At 40.9% G+C, this 17,444-nt stretch overlaps 1 protein-coding gene across 1 annotated transcript in view; it reads left to right on the plus strand.

Moving 5' to 3' along the window:
* Positions 1 to 17,444, plus strand: part of npffr2a (neuropeptide FF receptor 2a) — a 55,049-nt gene that overhangs the window by 18,620 nt on the left and 18,985 nt on the right. Inside the window, exon 3 of the mRNA XM_033620069.2 lies at positions 6,884 to 6,983. Within this exon, the coding sequence (XP_033475960.1) occupies positions 6,884 to 6,983 (100 nt within the window). The remainder of the gene's footprint in view (positions 1 to 6,883; positions 6,984 to 17,444) is intronic.

The raw sequence follows: 17,444 nt of genomic DNA on the forward strand, positions 1-17,444 counted from the left end.
AGAACATATTTTTGTTCGTATTTTGGCTTGACACAACATGATTGATAAGACCCAATAAGAAATGAATGTGGGCGTCTGCGTCATCATCATTTCTTAAGTCTCAGACTTTGAGTTTTAAAATGTCTTAACGTCGTCTTTTGACAGTGGATATGCGTTGTTCAGCCTCTGCGATACACCCACTGCATTCTTTAATGTCAATTTGAACGTTTTTTATTGCTGATAATACACCGTCCATTTCAGTATGAAAGCCTTGTCTGAAGGATTGTATGGCCTTCATAATGTCCAAAATAGAGGGGCTTTCCATGCTCTTTGCATCGTCAGTGTTGCTTCTCTGCAAAGGGCTTGCACTGGACAAACGTTGGACAAAAACGGGCCGTGCATTGATCCGCTCCCCACTTCCAAATCTGAGCCAGGCACGTTGTCTTCCTTAAAACCTCCTTCAGTTGTCTCATTTTGGTTTTTCTTTCCTTTCTTGGGCATATTCACTTGTAGCACGTTGATGCACACCTTACGTTAAACGAGATTGTTTAAGTGGTATTAATTTTAGATTTAGCAACAGAGCAGGTGTAACTGTGACTCCTGAGCACATCGCCATAACTCACACGTTCCAAAGCGCTGGAGTAGTGTGGATGCTGGGCGTAAATATAGCAGTTATACATTTTAAAACAAACATATTACAGTGGATGTAACATCAAGGTTAAGGTGTTTGTACACCCCACCTATGTTACAGTATGTGGCATATCCTAGTGGAGAGCCAGATTTTATTTAAGTACATTATTCATTACAGTTTACAGGCATTCAGCGGATATGGCAGTACTCCAATTTAGATGAGATCATTCGACCGAACTGAGCAACGAGGCAAGATGAACCTTCCTCGAGGAGGTCAAGGATCATACACATGAAAAAAGCAATGGTGCTGTTTTTCTGCGAACAGAGACCTGCTGGAGGCACAGCAGTCAAAGTGACACTTCTTGAATCTGAGCAGAGTGGGAGTAAAAGAGAAAGTGCTGCCTGCAAAAAAGGGGTCAAGTTGAGTCAGGCTTCGCAGAAAGACACATGAAACACCCGGACAGCAATGGCAAACGATTTTTTTGGTGTCACAGAGATGAAAATTGAACTCAGTCAGCTGTAGCATAATGCAAACAGTCAATCAGACTACAGGCAGAGTTCATCACCAGTCTACCACCATCCCTGCCGGGGAGCTTTGTGATGACAGCCTCATGCTGTCCAATGCATTTCAGCAGCAGGGAGTGTGACACTCAGACATGACAATAGTCAGGGCCAGGGTATGAAATTAACAAAATATTTTGGGGGCAATTTTGGCCCCCACGGTCTTAAAAAATGGGGGCATTTTCAAAATGTTTGGGGGCCATCAAAAAATTGTAATTATGTTCTAACAATAAGCACATGAAAAGCAAAACCAACTAAGATAGTGTCTTCACTCTTCAGTAGAAACCACTATAAATGAAATAAATAATGGGTTAAATAAAGTTATGGTTGCAAAATATCACTCAGATTTCCTATAATTCAACCAGTTTAAATGTGATGATTTAACCATTGATCTACTTATAGCAGTACTAATTCCTTAGATGCAATCCTGGAAGTAAGTTAATTTAAAATTTAACATTCATTCTACCTTAATTTTTCATTAATTTGTCATTGTGTAGATGCAGATCACCCAAGAAATGGTTAATTTATACTTATGGTACAACAAAGCCCCCTCCCCTTCTTTGTCAGATTACTCTCACGTAATCAGTGCAAGCTTGCTGATTATGTCTGGAAAATGAGTTGTAGATGCGACGGTAAATTAATTTAATGAAAATAAAATTACACTTTAATGTCAGATTGTAATACTGTTAAAAATATAAATACATATAGTTGTTTCAAAAATTTGGGGGCAATTTTGTCCCCCGGAACATGGCTTTTGGGGGCATTCTTGGCTAAATTGCGGGCCAAATGGCCCGTGGCCCTTGCTAATTTCTGACACTGGTCAGGGCCATGAATCACACTGTAACAGGACAGTGATGCTGAGTGTACAGGTGAATACTTCACACCAGTCAGAGGAACAAGTATTTCAAAACACAGTTTCAATGCCTTCAAAAATGTGATTTTAAAGAATATTTAAATATCCTCTGGACATGTTTATCTGTTTGTGGTCTCTGTTTTTGATGAAAATACCAAGGTCAGAGTTCAGCTACCCAGAGAACTCTGTCCGGCTTCTGTCTGCCTGACGGCGGCGATATGAGCCTCTCCTTTAACCTCTGAGTGCTCTTTTAAGACCGGCAATCTGCCATTGTCTCTCAGTAGAAAGCTTTCATCTAATGTTACATCAGGATGTTTACAGGGAATAATGCTTTAATGGACCATAATGGTTTTTTGTCATCTGTATTAATGCTTATCAGCCCCTTACAATTTGTGAAGCACATAAAAGAAGCATCACAATAACGAGATGAAAGCAACAGTGTCACCCAAAAGTGTTCTCCAAATGACCTCAAGAACGACCAATCTGCTTTTAAAGATACTGTGAATAATGGGACTGAATCATCACATTGCAAACTTCTGCAGGTTAAAGTAATAATCTCGAGGACTTACACTCAAATAAATGTTTGTGAAGTCACAATCTATCACCAAATGAGGTAAGACAATGGTGATTGAGCCTATGGCCCACTAATGAGAGTAGTGTAATATTTATAAATCTGCAGTGTAATGAACTGGGTGTTGAGAGCGACACTCATAGAAAAAAATGCTGTCGTGAGCTTCTGCTAATGAAAAGAGAACATTCCCTACTGCTGCAGCTTCACATTAAAGGGAACTAGATGGCACTCGGCTTGTGGTGCTCAAAGCACCAAAAAAGTACACTTGAAATCTCAGCAGCAATGTGTTTTTTTCAGAAATCATGACTCAGTTACTTGAGATAATCCACAGACCCTCTTGTGACATGCTTTTCTTTCTACTGAACTCCACCGCAAACCAAATCACTACACAGAAGGAAGCGTGGATCTATTCATAGACCACAGGTTCATGCTCCTAACAGTGCAATTTGTCAACATTAATGGCGTCCTCCTGGGCGGAGCTGTAACCTTAGCGAGCTCTGTGGTGCTAGGTGAATTAGCAGTAGATACACATTTCCCTTGGCTCAGTGATATGGTTGGCAGGTGTGGTTTAGTAGAAAGAAAATAGTTCTCACATGAAACTAGGGATTATCTTAATTATCATAATTTCTAGAAAGAGACATTGCTGTTGCTTTTCTTTAAATGCATTTTTTTTTTTTTTTTGGCGCTCTGAGCGCAACTAGCTGCATGCAATCTAGTTCCATTATACTGCAGAGAAGGCAGACATCTTTTCAGCCAATATCTCCAACACTCGACAACTCTCACCAAAACAATAAAGACTGATAAATAGGACTGCAGGTGAGAGGAAAAGTGTTGTTTTGATATTCAGCTCGATTGTTCCTTAAAGAAAATGTAAATAGCAAAACAAGAGTTGACTTTTCTGTAGTCACAGTGTAATCAAAAAGCATAAAAAAATGCACCTACAAAACAAAACCGGTCATTTTCAGCATTTTTTAATAGCGGATAAGTTTGAAATATTGCAGGGAGTAAGGTAACAAGAAGGAGCAGCCACAGCGAGCTCTAAGATGAAGAGCTGCAGGCAACAGGCTGCATGCCTTCAACTTGGCGATGCTAGCAACTCCTTTAAGTGGGCCCTGCTGTCCGCAGACTCACGCTGTGTGCAGCATGAAATCAGATCAGGTTTGCTCAAAGAATGAGGGAAAAAAGGCCAATTTTGCCTTCCTCACAAAAAACTACAAGTTTGTTTTGCCACCCCCAGAACTCTGCAACCTGTAGTGTTACACCACATTTGCTTTTACAACCAGTAATATCTGGTGTCGCTTCATCAACCTGGACTGAAATCTTTAAGATTGTCACATTATTAAACAACAAGTGAGCTGCATTAGTATCACCTTAACCTGTCAGGTCTTAGAACTTTTATGAAGTTAGAAATCTAAGTGAACTGTTTCTTTTAGAGACTGTCCAAGCAGCTGCGAACTCACCTGTCTTACAACAACCAAGAATCTGTAAATGAGTCTAATGTTCTTGAACAATGTTCTTGAAAAAGACACCGATCAACTGCACCTGCCATGTGGGTTGGTCGGCAGCTCAAGACCTGTCAGAGCCTTTGGCTGTGGTAATGGCATTTCTGCAAAGGAGTCTGGCTCTGCTGTAAGCGAAGATTTCGGTTCCGAAAAACGATTAAGGAGCTGTTTGAATGCCAACATAACACTAACAAAAAGGAACAAAGTACATAATATAGAAACAAAAGGAGCAAAGTGCAAGTGAAACCATTAACAACAGTGAAAGAAAAAACTATGAAGATGACATTTCAGTTGCATTCACCGTCCTCATCTAACAGAACAAAGATCAGTAAATCTTGTAGAGACTGGAGTGTAAAAAGCAATATGACAAGCAGACTGGGCTGCACCCTTCACTGTGTTGATCACAGAGATGGTTTCAAGAGTTGAGCCTGATGCCAACACATCAACTGTAAACTCATGCTGAGGAAATGCCAACACAAACATTAAAATCACGCCAATCTAGCTTTGGAGATAGATATGATTTCTCCCTCTTTAAATCTCTTGCTCATCTATAATCTGATTGGGCATGTTTGAAAGGTCAGCAATGTCCACACTTAAAGTTCAAATAATTTCAATTAAATGCAGAGCAGGGAGGTGAAAAATCAGGTCAGTGGAAATAACAATTAGAGCAGTAGTGCTGCCACAAGCTTCAGTGTCATCACTGTCTCTAATGAAAAACAAGCGCTCAAGCCAACACGATGCAGTGTCTTCCATTTATCACGTGTTGACAACCCAACAGATTGATTATCAACTTAAAAGGTATTTGAAGTGACCTTTGTCTTCTCAAGGAGCTCAACGGGTATGTGCAAGTTTCCTCAACTATTTAGTGAAAAGATGTGCAAAAAAAAACAAAAAAAACTACTGTATGTTTAATCTGGTTATACAATATCAGTGAAGGCAAGCGATTTGCTTACCCCTGGATGCCATACCATCACAATACCAAGTTACTGATTCAATATGTGTTCCAATTTTTAAGTAAAGCAATTCTATAAGTATTGCAATTTGATATTAGGATTTATCACAAATCTTGCTATAAACACTTTTGAAAGAATACTTTCTGAAGCTAACTTTAACTGCCACATGTAGCTGTCCAATCCCTGTTCATCAAGCTTGCAGTGTTTTCCATACACTGACTCATTTGTGGCAGCTGCCACAGTATCAATACTGACTGCCACTCATTGATATTCTATTTATTTTAGTATATAAAATGGGTAAAGCCTTCTTTTATTGTAGAGTTGCTTGGTTACCCTTAGCTACCCTGTCGCATCTCTGCCTCTCCCAGCTGCTAAGAGACTATTCACGGGGACAGAGTTGGCCAAAGCTTCGGAAATTGAGCTTACAGTACCGGCTGTCGCAACTCAAATTCAGCCGGCACAAACCCCAACACCATTGTTCATTTGTAACTGCAGCATCAGAAAGTCTGCTGATCCAGTGTGGAGTTTGCACTGGGCTGGCTATATCAGAGTTGCTATCTGAACAGCTTAAGGTCTGTGTTGTTGTCCACCATTGTCTGCTTTCTTGCTTTGGCTTTGTTTTCTTGGAACAGATATGGCGTCACATTACTCGTAGATTACCACAATAAAAACAGAAACTTCTTTATACCTCTGCATTTGAATTATGGTGATTCAGGCGATTAAAAAAAATCACTAACAAACAAACAAAAAAATAGAATATTTAAGCGTATCAATTTTTTTCCACCCCTCCGAACTACCAAAACATTGTTCTAAAACATCTAGCAACACCTTAGGCATACCATAATGGTGTAGTACTGCCACGAAAGGGCTTTAAATGTGAATCATTTTATTGCTTATAAAACTTCTTGACTAAAGACAAAAATGCAAGGGAAAGCTTTTTGTTTCTATCACCTTACACCCTGCTTTGCATCTGGTACTAACCAAATTCTTTAAATGGATAATCCAGCAAGTCGACGCAGCAGAGGTTGAGATTTTCAGAATTTAGTTAGCAGCATGAGTCAAGCTCCAAAAAATACTAGATCTTGCAATTCCCATAATGCAAGCCTGTAGCGTCTTTCATCAGACCCCCCGCTGGCCTCTAAATTCCCACTTCTTTCAAACCTCACAACCCCAGATTGTAATGCAGCCTTACTGCTAAAAGCTTTAAGTCTCAAACCCAAGCAGTGATAACCCTGATGTTATCAGGTTTATTTTCTTTCAGACTTCAAAACCACAGAAGATATTACACAACCATTTCCACCCATTGAGTAGCACTGCTGGTGCCAAGCAAACGGAGTTTGAGGTGTAAAATTGCTGGAATGTCTGTAAAATTTCCCTTCAAATTTGTCTCCCTTGTTTCAACAATCAACATCTTAATTCTCTGATTTTGTTTCTTCCTTACTCATGCCATGAATAACCACTGCAGTGAACTCCAGATAGCTTTATATCCCCAGTCGTCCTAATTATGAAAGTGTATGACAAAGAATCAAGCAAAATTACAGGTTACAGAAACTCGGGGTTGTACTGATGATCGCCTGCAGTCTGAATATTGTGAGTCAGCCACAGTACGACACCTACACTGTCAGCCTGTCTGCTACCAGTCACCAGCAGCGCTGATGAAGTCGTGCTAAAAAAAAAAGGGGTTGTTCCCCCCCAAGATACTTAAGTACTTAAGTGAATTTATGGCAAGACCCATGAGCTTGCCCTGTACTCTTATGTGTTTGTGGATATCAATCTGTTTGAGGCACAATGCATTGTCTTTAAAATCCGCTGAATATATCTTTCCTGTCGACAGGATGGCCTTTTGGAAGCCTGGTCTGCAAAATGAGCGGCATGGTTCAAGGGATCTCCGTGTCAGCATCTGTCTTCACTCTGGTTGCTATTGCTGTTGACAGGTACAGTGGCTGTAAATTATTACTACTGCTGCTACATATAACAGTATAACCTTTCCCAAGCTCCTTTCACACTTCAATGGTACCTTAAAAATAGTGTTTTATGTGCAGAAAAAACAACAACAGATGAAACCAGATACAATTCAGAGAGCAAAACCCCCCACAAAGGCTACACAACCCTATCAGCTATGTGATAAAATATTCTAAACTCAGGGGTCACTGACTGCCTTTTTCCCCAGAGCCTTCATCTGTTTCTCACAGGCGTCTTCTGTGAATGAAAGATGTGGTCAAAAGCTCCTCTAGATTCACTTGGATGTGATTCTCAAGAAAATCGAGTCTGAACAAATTCAAACTAACAATTCAAAAGCTTTCTCACATTACTTCTTGGTAAAGAAGCAACAATTTGGTGTCACAATTATCCACAGCACAGTGTTCTTCACTTGGCAATAGCAACAGGGTTGCAAAGAGTCTGAAAATTTTACATACATTTCCAGAAAAACTGCCAAGGGAAGTTAAGCTCTGGAATTTTGTCATTTTTAGCATTATTTCAATGTAAAAATCATACCTTTTAATGGTGAACTTATTTGGGGAGAAAACTCACATAAAAAGCAAGTCTAGGTCTTTTGGCATGTTTTGGTTTAAGTCTGCCCATTTAACTTCTTCAACTCTGCAAAGACTTCAGCGTCCTCAGCCTACATTACTGTCTTTAAGGGGCTATAGTGGGTTAAGTCTTAAAGAGTAAAGATGCTGGTTTTATATGAAACTAGAAGACCTAAGGAATCCATTGGTAAAAGCATGTCATGCTAGCTTGTCTTGATGAGGGTCAAATGGGGGTCAAATGACACTCTAAATTCATCAACTCGGTCTCACTCCTAAGTCTTCGAAACCCAGCGCTTGGTCAGTGACTTCCGGTGTCAGATACTGACAAAAAAGGTCGTCCCTTCACATTGGCATTGTATGCGGCCAATCACCATTGTTGTTTAACGGCCTCAGGGGGGAAACACAACAAAAGTTAAGGCAGCGTAAGTCCCAGTAGGGTGGGCAGGAAGGGTGGTAGATAGTCCAACAACCACCGACTTTCACCCAGGAGGCCGGTGTTTGCTTCCTGTAAGACTGTAAAGCCAAACCCTGTTCTTTTTCAATAAACCCAACCACGTACGTAAACATAACCATGTGCGTTTGTTGTTGAAGGAAATATAATTTGTTGTGTTGTTGTACCGATGTAGTGCGTTTATTTTGAAAGAGACTGTATGCAAACTGTACATTTACTTTGAAAACGTAAATGTATTTTGGATACACACAGTGCATGTGACAGGCAGAACTTGACCTTGCATGTCGTATCCTGACATGGGAAGTCCAAGACCGAGGTCGGAGTGAGAATGTGTTGAATTTGGGCTAAATTTTGCAGAGGGAATAACTGGCATGGCCATTTTCACAGAGGCTCCTTGACCTCTCACTTCAAAATATCTGAGTGAAAATGTGTTCTATGGATACCAACCAGTTTAACCTTTATAGACATGCCCACTTTATGCTGGTACCCACACAATGCAGCAACAACCACAAGCTAGAGATTTCAGGCTTTCAGAGGATGAATGGCTTTCATAGTTATATTAACAATAAGGGTTTCTCAGCAGTTTACAGAACAGGAAGTGCTCACAAACCAATTGCTAATAAATACCATTCTAAAAGAAATCTCCAAATGTCAATAGTTCTTGATACCAAATTACAGCATGAGTTTTTCTGCGGTGTTCCTCGAGGTCTTGGTGTCTTGATGTATCACTTTGGAGGGATTTTTTATATTTCTATCAAGCTTGAGAGGTGAAAATGTTCAAATTTAGCACCAAATCTATGTATCAACAACCCAAGAATTGCTGCAACAACTTATGAGACATAATTGAGCATGGAAATGGCCATCATATACCTCCATCATAATGTTCTAAGCCCCTATACACCATAAACTTTATAGTTTGAATAGTTGCCTGACCAGAAGACAATGTTTTATGACTAGATAAACTTAACACACAATGCGGGGCTGCACCTAAAAATAATCTTCACATTCACAGCTTTAACACTTTATAGGGAACATATGCTGTTGACCTGCTTTCTCCTAAGGTACCCCTGTGACCTAAAAAAAGACAAAAATGGGTCCATGTTTGGGACGGGAGGAGTGGATAAGGTTGACTGAACTGTAACCTTGCACTGCATTCAGCATTCTTCATCACATGTACACATCATTAGCCAGAATCCTCTTCAATAGGAATGCAGTAAAACTGCGACCCTCTGCATGCACAGTGCATTCTCCCATCCCCCGTGCAGCCCACACCACCGCCAACACTACTGCACTGTCTGAGCCAAAGGGCAACATGTTTTCATGAAAGTTTTGTTATATTACTGAAAATACAGTGTGTATTTTGTATGATATTTCAGTTAATCAGCAGATTGTAGCTTAAAGCAAAGTACAAATTGTATAACCTTTTAATCATAAATGGTGCACTTTGCACACTGTAGAGTTGTAATTATCCAATCCCACTCACTCATTATTATAAAACATTTCTTTTATAAATTATTTTTACAAAGTTTTGCTTAAATTTTCACAGTACCATGACCCACTCACTGCACTCACTGCACATGTCAACTTCCTATGTATCTGACAAATTAATGGATTTCTTCGGCAAATTAATAGATTATGTCTGCTAATGATATGGTAAAAGGTTTGTTTAAATCGGCATGTGACATGTAAATACAGCCTGAGCAGATAACCCCAATATTTCCCATTATTTCCCATAAGTCCCTGGTAATTCCCATGTAAGTTTCCACCTTGAATAATCATGGAATTTTGCAACCCTGTAGGAAGCAGAGAGAACAAACATTACACAGCGCTCTGACAGTAACGAGGCATGCAATGGGTCAGATGGATGGTGCATTTCAGGAATATCCCCTGCTGGAGTACAAGACAAAGCTTTATAGGCTTACAAATATCACAATCAAATATAAGATGCAGATTAAAAACTAGAATCCTGTGTGAACATGGAAAAAACAGATTCTCTTAATTCACGTAACTGAATTAGTTCATGAAAAAAATAGCAAAAATGTCCAGTCTCTGTGTTCAGAAATCTTCAACAACAAATGAGCCAAAATCACGTAATTTGTTCTTGGCCCGATGTATTATTTTCCGCCACTTATCGGTACAGACAAATGAGCAGGACTGTACAGCTCTCTCATCTTTATCTGGTACTTGTCCTCTTTTGAATGATTGTGCTGAATTGCCTAATTGCTGTCCATGGAGATGGCGCCAGCTGGCTGTTAATCGTGTTTAATCACTTTATAAACCACTGGAGGAAGCTGCAGAATCTCACAGTTGGAAACTGCAAACAACACATTTAGTGGAGTTATAATAGCTCTTCAAGCTGTAAGAATGTCCGAGCTGGGATATTATCATCATCTGGTCCTCACACACTAGATGTGCAGTGATGTCACTGTCACAATTTTAAATCATGGGAGAGTGTCTTTGCCTCTGGAAAGGCCAGATGGAGTTTGAAATGCTTTGACACCCAAAAGTCAAATTCACTCTACATATCTATCAGCCACATGATTAAAAAAAAGATTTGAATAAATGAGGAGATAACAGGCTTTCTTCTTCTGAACAGTGTATTCATGCACAGATAAGCCAGATCTTAATAACTGGCTGCATCTATTCTAACTCGACCTTGTTGCCATTGGGGGGAGGATGAGGGGGGAATGACATCTCCCTTGTTAGCAAATGACTAAAATGCAAACCCTTTTGTTAACCTGACATCCCTTCTTCATTCCCCACGTCTAGAACCAGACGTTGTTCCATTTAGACCCAGACCTCTTCCTGATAAATTATTCATAATTATTACATTTTGACAGAGCGTTTCTATTTTAACCGCCACAGTATTTCTCGCCTTTATGACACTGATTTAGCAGCTAAGGAAACTTACAGACCAATAGACTGGTGCAGGGACGACATTTTTTGCAGGCCAACAAACATCACTAACATCACTCTGGGTCCCTCGACAAAGAGCCAATAGGACACTTCTATTGGATTTTGGATTGTTGCAGAAAATAAGCTCAGTGGCAAACAAACATTTATGTGACTCACACGTTTTGTTCACGAAGATCATTTTCACCAATGAACACCACTTCAATGATTTAAAGTGTAAATGCAATCACCAAAATTAAAAAGCTAACGTTACACTGTAAACAAACTACACCATAGTCGCATGACTTCAATGTCAGCACCACAACAAGGCTGTAAAGCCGTGCTCAGCATGGTGACACCCTGTACTCTGATTTAACCACTTGCTGGTATTCGAAAAGCTTCTAAATTCACAAGTGGGGTACTTCATGATATATTTTTTGTTGCAGAACAAAACCACAGACCTTAGTTCAGTCATCTAACCAAAAACCACCAAAAAATCCACTGTATTTGAGACAAATTGTGGGTGCAAAAATGCTGATTCATTTCCTGGTTTGAGGACCCATTCCTGCACCACTCCATTGGATGCATTATCAATCATCTCATATGATGATACTTAGCCAATCAAATTTCATACTGAGCATTGTGACTCGAGTGATTGAGATGCACATACAGGCGAGAGATGAGACGAGAGACAATAGTTGGAGATTTAAGTGAGTTAGATTAAAGTAATTTCACATGGCGTGTTCTAAACAGAGAAAAGAAGATAATGAAAAACAAGAATAGACGGACTCTTACACATTCACAAACAAATCACCTCCTGCTCATTGCTATCACACCATTCATTATACAATTACTCTTAATTCCCCTTTTTCCTCTATTTCTTAACACAAACTGCAGTCATTCAGGAATCGATCAGTCTGGCTGTCTCTGCATGTCTCTATTCTCAAACCAACAATAATAAGACGCTCTTGGTGAGAGCTCGAGTCACTCCACATCCCACCCAACATGGGAGTCGGCAGTTTAGTTTCAGCTGTATTGATTTCCATCCAACAAACCCCTTGACTGTAAATCACAAGCCTGCAGCTGCTTCAAAGTACAAACCTCCAGCTCTGTCTATAATAACTGACTATTTTTGACTGAGTTTAACAATGGCAGAGTGTTTTTCAAGCAGGGCCAATATGATGTAAACCATCCGTGACCTTCTTTCCTCCTAGAAGTGATGTAACTGAGTACCTTTTTTTAAAACTTCTTAATTATAAGTACCCCAGAGTTGTAATTGACCCTTCGTCCCACACCTGGATGCAAACTGACCAATCATAACCCAGCATCGTGTTGGCTCAGACCAGTGTCCGACAACAACACAGCTGTGCTCCACTGACTCTAATGCAGTCGTTTCAGATTTCCTTCATTTTCAGGCTGGTTTTGTGGATTTGGAGCTAAATGTTGTGCCTGGGGCACGTCGTGTATTAATGATACTCGTTACCTGGAGAGGTTGGAAAAAGATATACGTTTCTTCCCTGTTCCAAAACCAAAATCAAACCCTGAAAAGTGTAGGGTTAGCTAGCTAGCTACTGAAGATACAGCCTACTGAATGTATACACATGCTGCTTTTGCTTTTGAATGATTGTAACAGTGAAACAAAGACCGACCCTGCTGTACAGGAACCAGTGAAGGGAAGCAGGGAAACTTTGTTTGACTTTCCCCGGAGATCACTGCCCGTCCTGCAGCAGAGGTCTGGGTGCTAGCAGCCGCACAAAGCCAAACACTGTTCATCTGCACACACTGTGATGCCACACAGCTGGTTCAATATCAGCAAAGTTTCCCTTTATATTCATTGTCTTGTGTGGTGATCAGCAGTGATGTGGTGGTTCACTTTTACACTGTGATCTGTAGCCTATAGTTCGGCTTTAGCTTCTGACTATCTTTGTCTTTTTAACCTGTTGTTGCTGCTGAGTCAGTTTGACATCCTGGATATATCCTTCAAACACAGACTGTAGACCCCTCTGTCTGCTTCTCTCTGGAATCACTGTTTCGGTTTTCCAAAAATATGATAATATTTCTTCAGGGAGTGCAGTTAGTTACAGTGTGGGCTCCATGCTTACTGCAACAGCGGGCTCTAGTTTCGCAGACCGGGCAAGGCGGGGGTGCAGCACACCTGCGCTTCGTCAACTGGGTGTGGCCAGGCGGATTTTGCAAGTTTGGCACAGTGTGCGCCTGGCGCAGCTACTCCTCTTTCCCACCTCCATCCCTCCTACCTCCGCAAGTCAGAAAGAGGGAGGAGAGAAGGCGTAGAGTGGGTTTTACACACATCACACCAATCAAATGAGCCCCTCTCCTTGCCCTTAAATGCGCCGCGCGAAGGCGTAATGAGAGTTTACTCAATTCGCCATGGCAGAAGAGAGCAGCAACGTCAGATGGCCAAACTTCTCCCAGGAGGAAATTGATGTTTTGGTCCGGGAGGTCCAAGCTCGCAGTGTCCGAATATACGGAACTGCGAGCAGACCTCCACGGGCTGATGATGCAAAGGTAGCCTGGGAGGAGGTCACCACAATTGTAAATCAGTGTTGCGTTTCTCTCGCGCGCACACACTCTCTCTCTTTCTCTCTCGCAGTCTCACTCTGTTTCTTTTCTTTTGACTTTTCTAAGATGACAGATGCTGAATATATACTCCCTATCTGATGCTGTGGCTGTTTGTGGTTGGCTGACAGGGACGTGAACTCATTAGTTTGTGTTAATCAAATCAGGTTGGGTTTCCATTACGTGTGCCAAACATGCCAAACGGTGCCAATCCCCTTTGATCTGACATCAGATGTGACGGGACAATTGATACAGAGATACATTTATGTGCTGATTGCACATAGTTGCATTGAATAGTGTTTTTTTGGGTATTTATTGCATCGTTAATGTGCCTGATATTCTGGAAACCTGCCTGTGAGGTTTTGGTGACGTGTGCACACTGTCCGCCGGTCAGCCAAACTTCGGCTTACACCGGCTGCGCTCTGCCTGCGCTGACAGTAGACCTGGTTTCAGCTGGCAAGCTTTTAGCGCACCTTCGGCGAAGCCTTTTGGCACGAAACTGTCACTGCGCCAAGCTGGATCTGTCGACACCTCCCCCCGCCGCGCCGCCACACCCATCTCAGCGCACCTCGGTCTGCTAAACTACCAAACTGAGCGCGCATCGGGTTGCGCTGCTCGAAACTAGCTCTGCGTGGGGTTCGCCACCCTGCGCCACCCTGCGCTGCACCAGGAAACTAGAGCCCAGCTTGTCGGACCATCACAAAGTGGCGTGGCTTTGCGAAAGGTCAATTGGGCATTTCTTTTGTGTGCTGATTTATACTAAGACCAACTGCAATGTTAAAAGGCTTCTTATATGTTCATACATCAATACATAACTGGGACTATACTGCTGCATAATGAGTACTTGTAGTCTAGTACTTGAAGTTACGGATATAGGTTTTGGTTAATTTTTCTCTCAGTAGCCCAACTTCCATTAACCTGTAACCAACCAGTTAATTCTAAGAAACAAAAGCAAAATGATGTGACATACAAAAGGCAAGATGGCAAGCAAAACACAGGGGCTTGGCTTGGATCTTGAGGGGTTGTAGCATTTATTCACTGACAAAAAGTCTTAACTGTACACACACTGCACTGCTATGTTTAACTTATATGCGGCCTCACCGTCACCATCACAAACACACACACACTCTTTCTTCTCTCTCGGCTATACACTTGCTACGCACACAATCTGGCACTGAAATCTGCATCATGCTTTGGTCCAGGAAGTACCGCTTGTATAGGGCATCAAAAATTCTCTCTGCAGTTAATGGCTAACCATTAAAATCTCTACTTTAAGTTTATTGCGCTGGCTTCTGCAGTTTTACTTGTCTGTTAAAAAGTAACTGTGGATAAAGGTTTTGTGATGCTGGTGACTATGAAAGCAAAACCTACCCACGTATAAACACAAATAAACATTCTTGAATGAGTCATATCATATAGAATTATGTTTATTCATTCAGACAATACATTGAAAAATTAATAGTGTCTGACAGTGATGGCTGATTCAAAGATACATGGAGTTCAACATCATGCAGAAAGCTCCTATAACAGCAACCCATTTTCAAATTCCAAGGTCGATCTATAGGAGTGTTTGTACAGAGTGAACACATTTTCCTGCGTCTCTGCATGAGGAGTTTAACAATGTTTTCACCAGTAAATCACTAACCGTTTGATATACATGTGCAGTTGTAAATGTATTGCCAATTAGTATTGTATAGGTGTTCTGTGTAATACCTTTGTCTGTTTTGCATTAAGCTGCTGTGGAGATGGATTTTTAGTGTCAAACCTATCCATGTGAGCATGCAAGTATCAACTCCATATCTAATTAAAAATATTTAGTAAAGTCAATAGGTAAGATGTCTCTGACAGTATAAGAATATATAAGAATAAGAATAAAAGAAGAATGGCTAGATGGTCACTGCTGTGGTTACTCATACATGTTTTCAGCTCTGCAAAGTGACAGCAGCAATGGCTCTGACATCAAAAGGAAGGCCAGAAAGCACATTACAGTAGCAACCCCAATAGCAGTCACAGCTTATGGGCCATATCGCAGTTTCTTATTGGTGTGTGATTCGTTCTGCCTTCCTATATGTAAAGCGTCCTTAGGGCCCTTGAAAGGCGTGATAAAAAATTCAGGCTGTTATTACTACTGACTGTGGCTGCCAACTTTAGACACACTGCGTTGCTCGACTGCAGGGAGACACATGCAGATGGAAAAATACAGAGAGCACACCTGTATCAGCGGATCGACAAATATAAAAATGTACAGTTGCCTTCCGTGAGAATTTAAATAACATTTCAGGCTGATCTCAGTGCAAACTTCCATGCTGTTTGTCTCCCTCCTCCCAGGCTCAGGAAGCAGTGCTGTGCAAAGAAAAATTACACAGACCTTCAAAACAACAGTCCTTGAAAATCTCAAATGTTCCACAAGCTGTTCAGCACCATAGGCTCTTTTATGGACAACAATTTCACAGCAAGAAAAGCACAAGTACAAATAATGAAATTAACAATGGCTGAATTCAATTAAGCAGCTTTAATTTCAGAATCCTGGTATTGTGCATGCTTGCTCACACTGGGACTCTTGAATAGAACAAAGTGTCGTTAGCAACGCTTGTGCTTTCCCACTGACAGGTTAAAAAATCCGCTGTGAAAAAGGTTTTCTAAAAACATTTGTGCACAGTTTGCTGTTGACATTATGTACCTTTTTATAAACAGGTGCCGATTTAGTCGTGGATCACAGTGATGGTATCAAGGAGATCTAGGTTAATTATGCTCCTGATGTTTTAAAATTGATTTGCGAGGCAAGGCAGCTTCATTTGTGTGGCAGATTTCATACACCAGGGCAATTTAAAGTGCTTTACAGAGCAATAAAATATAAAACATGAATAAGGATACAGATTTACAATAAAAGACTAAAGAGAAAAATAGATATAAAAGGTGAAATTAATTAGTAAATGATTAACAATTTAAAAAAAAAAAACACAGAGCAAGAGTGCAGATAAGAGGTGCAAAGATTATTTAAAATAATTTAAAATTGAGTTTAACAATAAGTTTGCAGTCATTACAGGGTGGAGTAAGCAGTGTAGAAAAGGAACATTTTGAGCTAGGTTATTCCAGGTTTGTGCTGCATGATAACAAAATGCTGCTTCACCATGTTTTGTTCTGGCTCTTGGGACAGTCAATAGGCCAGCCCCAGATGTCCTCAGGGTCATAGAAGGTTCATATATCAGTCTGCGGTAAAAACTGCGTTACACAGACAGGAAAATGGGAAATTAAGCATGAACAGAGACATCAGTGTTCTTTATTTAACACTGAACATGAGTGTACCAGAGTGAGAGCAGCAGTCCAACAGTCAAAATTTGTGTATTTGCTTTCATTTAATTGTTCGTTGTTACTTAATAAATACTGTTTGTAACATCTATACAAGTGTGACCCCACGTCTCCCGACGACAGCCCCTCCATTATTGCTTTTTCACACACATGCTGGCTTGGCTTGAGTTGGCTTGACAGCCCAGAGCAACAGGGATTTGCATCTCCATTACAACAGGGCTACCCGCTTGAAGGGACGCCTTTAACTGACAGTGCGCGTTTCTTGAGTCAATAAAGTTTAAAAGCAGCAGGCCGATCCATGGCTAAAAGTTCTGTAATTTTGCTGGGAGTGTTTTTCCATCACAAAGCACAGCAGGTAAAAGAAGTTGACCTGCTGGAGGTGAGCTGCCATCAGAGGAGCAGTAAAAGCCTGTTGTCTGCAGCTCTTCATCCTGCATCTCATGGTGGCTGTTTCTGCTCGTTCTGTTCCTCCCTGCAGGACAAGGCTTAATGCTCAATTCCAGTTTTTTCTGTGACCCATATCTGACATCAGCATGAAGTTATCTCTGCCGTGACATGCCTCACATGCAACCAGTAACATCACAAACATGCATGTTGGAACAACAACACAAACTCATATTTTTGAGACAAAGGCA

The sequence above is a fragment of the Epinephelus lanceolatus genome, chromosome 9, assembly GCF_041903045.1.
Source record: "Epinephelus lanceolatus isolate andai-2023 chromosome 9, ASM4190304v1, whole genome shotgun sequence".
Lineage (NCBI taxonomy): Eukaryota > Metazoa > Chordata > Actinopteri > Perciformes > Serranidae > Epinephelus > Epinephelus lanceolatus.